The 12,510-nt window shown below is 34.6% G+C and overlaps 1 protein-coding gene across 1 annotated transcript in view; it reads right to left on the minus strand.

Moving 5' to 3' along the window:
• IBTK (inhibitor of Bruton tyrosine kinase) overlaps positions 1–12,510 on the minus strand; it is an 88,640-nt gene that overhangs the window by 15,750 nt on the left and 60,380 nt on the right. The window contains exon 25 of the mRNA XM_079939201.1: positions 3,484–3,633. Coding sequence (XP_079795327.1) covers positions 3,484–3,633 — 150 coding nt within the window. The remainder of the gene's footprint in view (positions 1–3,483; positions 3,634–12,510) is intronic.

Genomic DNA, 12,510 nt, shown 5'->3' on the forward strand with positions numbered 1-12,510 from the left:
TTTCAGACTACAGTTGACAACGGGTAACCAGAACCACGGAAAGGAAAACCGCAGATAAGGAGGGACTACTCTAACTGTGCTAAGTGTGATGAGTGAGAAGCGCTACGAAGACATATAACAGGAAACTGACCCAGTAAGAGAATAAGAGAAGTCAGACTTCTTCAAATATGACTGAACAGAGATTGGAGGAGAGTCGACTATTCAAAGGGTAAGTAAGTGGGAAGAAGTAACTGGTATTTGAGAAACTAAGAGGAGGCCAAGGTGGCTAAAATACAGAGATCTTATTTAAAAGATAAAGCTAAAGAGGCTGGCAGGGGCTAGACTATGTGGGCCTTGAAGGCCATATAAGACGCTAGCTTTTATCCTACGAGGTTAAGATTTGCATTAAAGAAAAAAAAAACACCACACACACTAGCTCAATATTATTGTAGAGAAGGAAGAAAGGCTATGGCAAGGCCAGTTAGGAGGCTTACTCAGATGGCCCAGGTGAAAGATCACAGTAGTCTGAGGGTGATGGCAGTGGAGATGAGGTTAATACATCGATCTGAGAAATACTTAAGAGATAAAACTGTCATGTCCTGTTGAAAGAATGGAAATTGCTGAAGAAGATGGACATGTCAAAGACTTGCAAATGACATTTACTGAGGAAGAGAAATCAAGAATAGGCTGGTTTTATGTTTTGTCTGTGTTTTTGTTCGATTTTGGTTTTATGATAAGGCTATGAGGAAAACATTAAGTTTGGTTTCGGACATAAAGTTGAAGGTATTTCTGAACATCCAAATAGGATGGCGACATCAAGAAGGCAGATGGAGAATTAAGTGTGAAGCTCAGGTAACAGAGGTGGACAGGCAGTTTAACTTTGAGTCTTTAGGGTATAGCTGATAACATAGAAGCTCAGGAATATTAGCATAGAAAGAATATAAGTGAAATGACAAGACGACCTATAAGTGAACTTCAAGTACTACGAGTCATGTAAAAAGTCCATGGTGTTGGCAATATGGAGGTCACTGCTGAACTTATTAGCCTGAACTGTTTCAGTTTAGTAATGGGATTGGAAGCCAGAATGGATTGAGAAGTGAGCGGGTGATTGAGAAGTGAGCGGATGCTGACAGCTCTTTTGAGAAATCTGGCTGTGAAGGAAACAGGAAATTGGTAACAATAGGACAATTGCTAGAAAACGTGTGGGGGATAAGTGGGGGATCGATTACCCCACCCATTCCACGTGTGAGAGACCTGTGCATGTTCAAAACCAGACGGGAAAAAATCTACTTAAATAGTTGAAGCCTTCAGAAGTGGAAAGGGGTTAAGATACAAGGTACAGGTATAAATCCTAGCCTTAGATGGGAAGGATAACTCTTCTACTGTAAAACAAGAAAGGAAGATAAGATGAATACAAATAGAGGCAGATTTGTGTGTCTTGAAGTAGAAAAAATAAAGAAGTTATGTCTTTCTATTTAAAAGCATGGTCTACAGGACAACACATCATATAACTTATCATATAACTTAACATTTTTTCTTCTATCAGAAGACTATTCATTTTTTTTAATATAATAGATGTAGGGTCATTACAGAGGATGATAAATAACCAATTAAAATATTTTTCTAATTAAAATTTTGAATAGAAAAACCTCATGAGATGTGTATACATATGTAATGCTATATTTAATGAAGTAAATATATATAAAATATATATGGATAAGTGTGTGTATGTATACAAGGAGCACTCGAATGTAGTTTGGACATGGAATGCCAAGGAGCTGATTTGTTCTCATTTATAATGACTTATTAAGAAAATCCTAATTGAAATAAATACTAGACAAAATTAGAAACAGATTGAACATTGAGGCTGATAAACTTGCTCTTCATAATGCCTTGTACTCTTGTAATTAATCATTTCTGTAATAAGGTTGCTCTTCTCTTTTGGACTAAGTTCTACATGAGCAGGGGCTATGTTACAGTTCACCACTGTAACTCTAGTACCTAGTGTGATGTCTGATACAGAGCAGCTAATAAATATTTGTCAACATTAAGACAGCGTCTTACATTGCATCCGATTTGTATTTATGAGCCTATCAAAAGAGCCTTAATATCCTAAGTAAACATTATGTAAAAAGGTTTATCTATCTGTTTTGTATGTTAGGGTTCCATTTAAGATTTTTATTTTAAAATAGCATTACACTGCTAAAAAGCATTACACTGCTCAAAAGTATTTGAAAAGTTAGGAAGATAGACCAGATGACTTCTTCAGGTCCTTTGTAATCTCTCTCTGATTTTCTGACTGTAAGTATGTGGCTCAAGAACTTTGTCTGTAAATGTACATAGAATAAAACTATGTTTAAACAGTTCATCTAAACCAGCAGTCCAAGGTTCTTGGAAGATTCTGACAGTTCCTCAGGAGCTGCTTACAGGACAGGTAGGTAAGGTGAGGTTAAATTAGTTTGATTCCCAGACCCCTCTCCTCACTTCAATCAGAGAAGTTTATATTACCTGTTTGATAAAATAATTGGACATGAGATTTGATTTTTAAAAAGCGTTTAGGGAGGAAAAAAAGAGGTTTGACAGTGAAAAATTATTATGAAAAACAAAATTATTAATCTGGTCACAACTAACATTTTTAATCATTTTGTAATTAAACAAACACTCCCTGAAACACTCTAGGGAGTATATTATTTGGGAGATGTCATATTAGCAGAAATAGGGAAAAAAACCCTCCATTTAGTTAACCAACTTGAAACATACGCCAATGTTGGAAGAAAAAACTATCTGATGCCCCAAGAATGTTTGGTTCCTTTTTGAATAATAATTAAGAGAATTTACGGATCATGGTGAAACTGTGTTTAGATTTTCATGGTTCATTTAGGCATTTATAATATGAAACATCTTTGTTGAAGTCCAATGTATTTTAAAATTAGTATCAAAAATAGCGAGAGAAAAAGCTGGAAATGCCCAAGTCACTCAACAGATGCAAATAAACAGGTGGGTTCATAGCCAAACAAAGAAATATACTATTCAGCAATAAAATGGAATGAACTACTGATACACATAACAACTTGGATGAATCTCAAAATGTATGCTAAGTAAAAGATTTTTATAAAAGCACATGCTAAATGATTCTATTGATATAAAACTACAGAATATCAGTGTTAGTCTATAATAACAGAAACAGGTTAGTAGCTGCAAGGAGACAGGACAGAGAAGGACTACAGAGGGGCATGAAGAAACTTCTGAGAATGATGGATCTATGCACTGACTTCAATAGCTGGTGATGATGATTGCACGAAGGTATGCGTATGACAGACTTCGTCAAACTGTATACTTTAAATATATACAATTTACTGCAAGCCAATTATACCAAAATTATCTATCTTAAAAAAAATACGTTAATTTTGAATGTAAAAGAATGTATAAAAAATCTACCTTTAAAGATTATTTAAGGATATAGAACCACCACAGCACATTTTAAGGTAGGAAAATGATTATTACCTTACAACTTTTGCAGCCTGGGAACTTTCAATTCCTTTAAAACAAACTTTTTTGACATTGTCTCCTGAGCTTTGGCCAGTAATAGATTTTTTTTCTTCTAGTAAGAAATCCCGGAATGACTTGGATGAAACTGAATGTAGAGAAGATGCCCTGTGAAAAAACAATAAAGATCATGTAAAAAACACTCATTTTTGCTGGAAGTGACAAGGGGATATGGAGAGAATATATACCAAAAATTTTACAATGATATAATTACAGTTTTCAATGTGATGTTGGATTCTTGCTGTCAATTGTAGACTAATCAAAACTGTGTGATAAGAAAAAACAAACAATGGAGACCAACACTGGTGATAACCCAGATGGTGAAGTAAAAACAGCTATTATAACTATGCCTCAGGTAACAACAAAAAATATGGTCAGAATAATAAGAAAATCTGTATAGACCTATACCTCTTTAAAAAATTTTATTAATCCCACCAGCTTTTTATTGTAGAAATTAACAAAACAAAAACCTAGATTAGCCAACATTGTTGTAAAAAAGAGATACAAAACTGGAAGAAGATAAAACAAGGTACAGTAATCAAGACAGTAGGGTATTAAGGATTAACTGATCAATGGAACAGATTAGAGAACCCAGTACTAGACCCTCATGTAGACAGTCATTTTACTTTCAATAACAGAACTGCCAAAGCAACCCGGTGGGAAGAATGTTTTCTATAATAAACAAATGGTTTATAGAAGGAAAAAAAACCTTGACCTTTACTTCACACCATACCCCAAAATTATTTCAAGATGAATTATAGAACTAACAAACATAAAAGCTAAATATCCTGGAAGAAAACAGAAGACTATCTTCATAACTCAGTGGTAAGCAAAGGGTTCTTAGGACATAAACAGCAATAACCGTCAAATCAAGAAATGATAAATTAGACATAATTAAAAACTTCTGTTCATCAGAAGATATCGTTAAGAAAACAGAAAATATTTGTAAAACATACATCTGGCAAAGGACTTCTACCCAGACTCTAAAAAGAAATCCTAAGGACTTCCCTGGTGGTGCAGTGGTTAGGAATCCACCTACCAACACAGGGGACATGGGTTCAAGCCCTGGTCTGGGCAGATCCCACGTGCCTCGGAGCAACTAAGCCCGTGCACCACAACTACTGAGCCTGTGCTCTGGAGCCCGTGAGCCACAACTCTGAGCCCGCTCACCACAACACTGAAGCCCGCATGCTCCAGGGAAGGTGTGCTGCAACTACTGAAGCCCACGCACCTAGAGGCCGTGCTCCACAACAACAGAAGCCACCGCAATGCGAAGCCCACGCACCACAACGAAGAGTAGGCCCTGCTCGCCACAACTAGATGAAGACCGAACGCAGCCAAAAAAAAAAAAAAAAACAGGAAATCCTAGAACTAAAAAAAAGACAAATACAGAAGACAAGGCAATTTCAAAAGGCATGCAGAAAGGATCTGAATAGACACTTCACAGAGGAAGAGATGTTAATTGGTCAATAAGCACGTGAAAAAGTGTGCTCATTACTCATGAGGGAAACACAAAACCGCAAGGAGAAACCACTACACGCCCACCCAAACAGGTAAAATTAATTGACAATACCAAATGTTGGCAAGGATGTGAAACAGCCAACAGTCTCAAAAATTTTGCTGGGAGGATAAAATGATACAAATGCTGTGGAAAGATCTGGCAGTTTTTATAAAAAAGTAAACATGCATTTTCTGTAAAATCCAGTAATTCTACTCCCTAGTGTTTACCCAAGAGAAGTTAAAATACATGTCTACAAAAAGGACTAGACAAGAATGGTCAGAGCACCTTTATTCTTAAGAGCCAAAAACTGGAAAGAGTCCAGGTGTCCATCAATCAACAGGAGTAAACACAAGTATATTCATACCTTGGAATACTACTGAGTAATAAAAAGGAATAAACTATTGGTATACACAATCCAAATAAATCTGAAAAACATGCTGAGTGAAAGAAGCCAGACACAAAAGTATATTATGTTTCATTCTAATTACATAAACTTCTAGAACAAGCAAACTCAACTATAGTCAAAAAAGAAAAACCACAACAATGGTTGACACTGGGGTGAGAGGGGGGCAAAGATAAAAAAGAATTGTTTTGAAGGAAATTTTCTGGGATAATGGTAATGCTCATCAATTTACTAAAAATGTAATATAAACAATGACCAAGTGGGCTTTATTTAATGCAAGGTTGTTCTAACAGCGTTCTAACACTCAAAAAAAAAATAATTAACATAATTCATCACATTAACAGGATAAAGGAGAAAAGTTCTATGATCCAGTCAATGGACACATCAAAAAAATTAAATAATTAGGGATACAATTAACAAAACATGGATGGACATGATACATATATTTAAAACTATAAAAGACTGCTGAGAGATTTTAAAGAGAATCTAAAGGATACCATGTTCATTCTTAGGGGACTCAATGACCCAATATTGGTAACCTGTCAATACTCTTCAATTTATCTACAGAGTCAAAGCAACACCCAACAAAATCCCAGTAGGCATTTTTTTTTTGACAAGCCAAATCTAAGATTTATTTAAACATGGTCAAAACTAAAAATAGAAAAAATAATTTTGAAAAAAACAAAATCAGAGAAATTATACTATCTGATTTCAACACTTATAAAAGCTATCATCAGAAGCACATACATATAGGTCAAACGGAACTGAGTAGAGTCCAGAATTAGACCCCCACACACATCATGGTCAACTGACTTTCAGCAAAAGTGCCAAGTAATAAAATGGAGCAAGAACAATCTTTTCAACAAATTGTGCTGGAACAACTAGATATCTGTATGAGACAAAAACCTTGATCTCTACCTTACCCACGTATAAAAAGAAAAATCACAAAAGCTAAACTTAGGAAACATCTAAATCAAAACAAAAAAATTTTGTAACCTTAGTCAAAGACATAAAAAGCCCTAACTTTCAATGAAAACAAACAAAAAAATGGATGCAATGGGTTTTACCAAAATTAAAAACTTCTGCTCCTACAAAGACAATGTTACTAAGAAATGAAAAACCAAAATACAGACTGGGAGATAATATCCACAAAACTTATCCAAAAACATCCTTATTTTCAGAATACAGACTCTCAGAATTCTAGATTAACAAAATAGCCCCAATAAAAGGCAAAAGATCTGAAAAGACATTTCAGAGATATGAAAATAGCCAATAAGCCCCTGAGAAAGACAAAATAAACCACACCTACTAGAAGACCTAAAATTAAAAAGATTAAATATACAAAGTGTTGGAAAGGATGTGGAATAATGGGAACTCTTACATGCTACTAGTAGGAATGTCCAATGGCATGACCATTTTGGAAAACTGTTTGGTACTTTTCCTAGGAAGTCAAACATTCACTTAACATACAAACCAGCAATTCCAATCCTAAGCATTTACTCAAGAGAAATAATATAAGATTTGTACATAAATAACTTTTTTCATAAAAATAAACTCAGTATTTCTCAACAATAAGAAAGGAAGAAATTTACTGATACATGGAACAACATGGATAAAGCTCCTTTATGTTGAATGAAGGAAGCCAGACACAAAAGAGAGCATACTGTACTTAGATGCCATTTATAAGAAGTTCCAGAACAGGCAAAAACTAAGCTACAGTGATAGAAATTTCATCAATGGTAGCCGGGGGCATGGGTAGAGGGTGAGGGTTGGTTGAGAAAAGATAGTGGGATGGTGGAAATATTTTTCTTAATTGGAGTGGTGATTACACAGGTGGTACATTTGTCAAAACTCCCACTATACACTTGAAATTACTGCATTTTACTTTATGTAAATTATACCTCGGTAAAGTTATTTCAAAAAAACAGAATACACAATGAAATCTGCACTCCTTCTGAATAAAACAATTTTTTATGGAAAGGAAGTGGAAAAAGGTCAACTCACATACCACTAGTGAGAGTGTTTAGTGGTATCTACTAGAAATGAATATATGCATATCCTACAACCCGGTAATTTTATTCCTAGTTATATAAGCAACAAAAATGCAAATATGTTCAACAAAGACGTGAACTAGAATATCTACAGCAGCACTAACCCTAACAACAGTAGAACAACAAAGCTACTAAAATGCCAGCAAGAACTGAATGAGTAAAATAAGTATATTTACACAATGGAATATTAGTACTCATCAAAATATGAATTTCATAAATATAATGTTGAGCAAAAGAAGCTAGAAACAATAATGATTCTGTGTGTGTGTGTGTGTGTGTGTGTGTGTGTGTGTGTGTGTGTATTAAAAAGGGGAGATTACTCTATGGAAGTAGAAGTCAGGATAGTGGACTGGGGGAGGGGACTTGCTGGTAGTGTTACTTCTTGATTTGAGTGCTGGTTGCACAAGACGTGTTCAGTTTGTGAAAATACAACAACCTACACACTTATGATAACTGCACTCCGAAGTGTATACATTATGTTTCAATAAAAAGTAATTTAAAATTTAAATCTAATTTTACATGGAGAACATAGAGGAAATAAAAATTAAGTTGATCTAAATAATCAAAAATACACAAAACTAATCACACCCAGTATAGGTGTAGTGCTTTGAGAATTAGTTGAGTGGAATGCACTTTAGAATATCTACCAGAAAACAGTATACAAATTAAAAATCACCTTTACAGATTAATTTAGCTTCCAAAGATTTCATGCTCAGATTCCTATGGTATTAGAATCTTTTTATTCAACAATGTTTTACTGCAATCCAAAATGTAAAAAGGATTTGCAGGGTAGTAGTCAGGGTCAGGCACACAGGCTCTGCGGCTGCTACTGTTGTAGGTTCAAATCTTGGCTCTGTCACATACCAGCTTTGACCTTGGGGAGATACTAACCTCTGAGCTTCAGTTTCCTCATCAGTAACATGGAGATACTGATACCATCTCCTTCCTTATAATGGTTGTTGTGAGGATCAAATGTTAACCTATGGTAAAATACTTAAACAGTACCTGATACATAGAAATGCTATGTCAAGTCTGTTACTGTCCACAATTTTCACAGCATTTAACAAAACTAACTTATTTTAAGAGAAAAAGAAGACAATGAGAACACAGAAATTCTGACATGAAGAAATATAGTCAGTTCATAGGCATAATGTCTTTCCTTCCTAAAGTCTAACTTAGAAAAACTGATTCAGAAATGTAACCTTTAGCTATGATTTTGTATACTAGAACTACACTGTAACCTTAGCATCATTTTCAGAAATCCTTAATAAGTCAAAATTATGAGTAACAACATAAGCAATTTCCTATTCTAATACTTCTTCCATTTTATTTACTCAGAAAACAAAGTGAACACAATGCTAACCAGTTAATTTCCCAAAAAGTTAAATTCATACTTTGAAGAAACCATAAAATCCAAACCCAGGTTAAATTCATAAACTATTTGGGGTTCCCCATAAAAAATTAGCAAGGCCTTCTAATAACTTATCTGAATTCACACTGCTACCAGGTTAACAGACTCACAATGTCAAGCTCAGGCAAGGCTCACTCCAGAACCCAGGAGATCACTATATTAAGATCACTATACTCGACTACTGTGTCCACATTTAAAAATCATTTACCCTATGTAAAATCTTAAATCATAGAAAGGAAATTTTCTTTACAGATTTATCAGCAACATGACCTACTAAAGTATTCACATAAAAGATATTTCTTCAAAAGGAGCTTACCTGACTTTACCACAAAATTTTCTCCAAAGCACATACATATGCAGAACACTGAAAAATTAAATACAAAGAACCACTCTCCGTTTCCTTACCAACTCCTTTCTGCTCCTGCCGAAAACACACATACCTGAAGGTTTCTACTGGCAAACAACGTATCTGTGGTGGAATGTACAGTGTCTCATCAGTCATTAGGGAACACTGCTGGCGAATACTCTGCCAAAAAAATCTGCTGAATGTCTTTTGTAAGTAATTCATGTCTCTAAATACAGAAGCTTCACAATGATCTGTGTAAGAACCACACGGTGTCAGATTCATCTTCGTGGTAATTTGGGAACTTCTAGATGTGGTAAATAATATACACACTAAAAATTTTTATTTCTTTAATGGCTACTTAGGATAACATCTCCTTAAGAATAAATATAGGTAACAATGCTTACAAGATATCTTAAACTCACATGTTCATTAACCGTGCATAGTGGCTACCTATAAAATGTCTTATGCAGACTTCTTTAAATGAGTTCTGTTATTCTTTCCACTGATCATGCCATACTTTGAAACAGTGTCTGATTTCCAACGATTTTACTTTCCTAACTCAAAGGTTCTGGCTCTTTTCCATTTTAGCAGCCAGAGAAACTTAATGAAGCAGCATCTGTAGCCACATAAAAAATTAATCAAGATTTTGTTCCTCAACTAAAGCAGCCATGAAATTTTTGCTTTAATGAATAAAATTTCTAGCTCTAAAAAGTTAAATAATTGAAATTAGTTTATAATTTATAGGTTAGCTCTAAATGGAATTTGGAGAATTTACATTCATACATCAAGCCAGGCCACAAAGATTGTGCATTCTTCCACTCAAGATGACTGGTGAGAAATGTATTATTTCTCCAAGTAAAATAAAGGATAATGAAAAGTGACCAACTCCCATGTACACTTGGCGTTTTCACATTAGATTTAAAAGTCAACTGGTTAGAACTTCATTGTAATGCAAAAACCAGTTATTGTGTGAACAAACTAAGTAAAATTCCTTACCACGACCAGGAGCAGACTTAGAGGGCTAATGTGTGATTTGCTAATGAACTGCGGCACATTAACCTCATTACTAAGATAAACACAGTATAAAAACACCTTCTAATAAATAAATAAAATCGCATTAGATGATTCATCAGGATGATGAAGATGTCCCTTTGAGAAGTATTTAAAAAAAGATAAATCACTACAGTAATGAATATATTCCATAAATACAATCTGTAAATCAGATTAAAATGCTAATTTCAGATTAATTTTCTACTTTTTTCAAAGCTGGGCAAAGTTTAAATTCTACCAATTTTCTATAAACCAATATTTACAAGAGATAGTCTCAGGAAAACAAATCTATTACTATTTTATTTCTTTAAGCATATACCACACGTATTTACAACCTATGCGTAATGGATTAAAAATGAAGTGATATACTAAACCTGCAGCCTTCTAAGAATTCAAGAAAGAAAATTCAACAACCTAAAAATGACTATTTCCATTTATACTAAATATACATCATAATTCAAGAATACCAAACATCAACCATTTTACATAAATATGTTCTTAAAAGTTATAACAAGGGACTTCCCTGGTGGTGCAGTGGTTAAGACTCCATGCTGCCAATGCAGGGAGCCCGGGTTCAATCCCTGGTCAGGGAACTAGATCCCACATGCATGCATGCCCACAACTAAGAGTTCGCATGCCACAACTAAGCAGCCCGCGAGCCACAACTAAGACCTGGCACAGCCAAATAAATAAATAAATAGAAATATTTTTTTAAAAAAACTTCTAACACATGTTTTCTGATCCCTGTCATTAATTTATATGCATATATTATATACATATATACTTATATATGTATAATTATGTACATTTATTGACATATATATCTTACATACATATATTCTTCTAACTCAGCCCACTATTTATTTAATAACTTAAGCAGTACATAAATTCAGAAGAATTTAGCAGAAATGAACTTTAAAAGATCCTTCAGATACCAAAAATTTGGTCTCATAAAGTCATAAAAGGTATAAATGATTGATTTTATGACAATTCAGATCTCTCTCACTTTCATAAAAATTCAGAATAAATTACCTATAATTGGTCAATTAGATAAATTTCTTTGGTTCCGTAAAATACATAAGATCCATTATTCATTTGTATTTAGATTTTCCAGTCGCATTTTCATCAACTAAATATATAATAAACATCACTTATAATTCAGTCACCAAATTACTTTTCAAAGAAAAATACCCTGATTATATTTTTGGCCAAATTTTATGGCATTCTTCCTCCCACATTCCTAGAATTCTCCTTAATATGCCATAATATATTTCTTTTGAAATTTAGACAGTCTCTTCAACGTAGGAGTCTGAGTTCATATTGCTAATAATGACTAGGGAAAATTTTTTCCTAAACCTGAAAATCAAAGTCTGAAGTTTCAGATAAATGATTAATCCTTTCCTCTAAAATCCCATGTTAAGTGAACTAGAGAATAATCAGAAAGGCATAAACCCACACAGGCAAAAGAATAAGGCATTAAGACAATGGCAGACTAAAAGTAATAATACTCTATTGGAGGACAGAACAGGGCCAGAATGAACCTTGATATAGTAGAAATAAAGAAAACCTGTCATCAAGTGGAGTGGGGGTAGAGTGTGAAGCTCGGAACCCTGAAAAGTCTCCTACGTTGGAGACATCTTAAGTATCAAATCCTGAAGTAGTCATGCAGATGAAAACAGGAATACTGGCTCAAGGTTTACTTGCGGAGTGGCAGAGAATGCCAGATGCCCTCCCCATCTCCACGTGATCAGATGACTGTACTTCCTTCACCTTGGTAGCAGGAGGATTTGATTGAAAATCACCAGTATACAGAGGCAGGTAGGACTAAACTGCTGTGTTTAAAATCTATATACTAAATGATGAGATACGTGAGAATCTAGACCAAATTGTGAGAACCTCAGTCCCAGGCCGAACTGCCTCACCCTGATCAGCTTCCAGAAGGCTGGCAACCAAATACAAAAATTAAAAGGCTTCTCCTTAGAGAAACTGACAGACCAAGGAGAAAAAACAAGGGGACAATGGTGCGGGGGTCCTCTAAGGGTACCGCTGGGTCACCCTACAGTCGCACCCATCAGTCAACCTGTCCCACACAGGCACACAGATTCCAACCAGAACTTAAAACAATCCACCAAATAAAACAAAACGTAACTAAAACATACATGAAAAAAGAGTGAATACACATCAATGTAAATCAATGACTATTTTTTAACTTTTATAAATGGA

This window comes from Stenella coeruleoalba, assembly GCF_951394435.1.
Source record: "Stenella coeruleoalba genome assembly, chromosome: 12".
NCBI classification, from domain to species: Eukaryota; Metazoa; Chordata; class Mammalia; order Artiodactyla; family Delphinidae; genus Stenella; species Stenella coeruleoalba.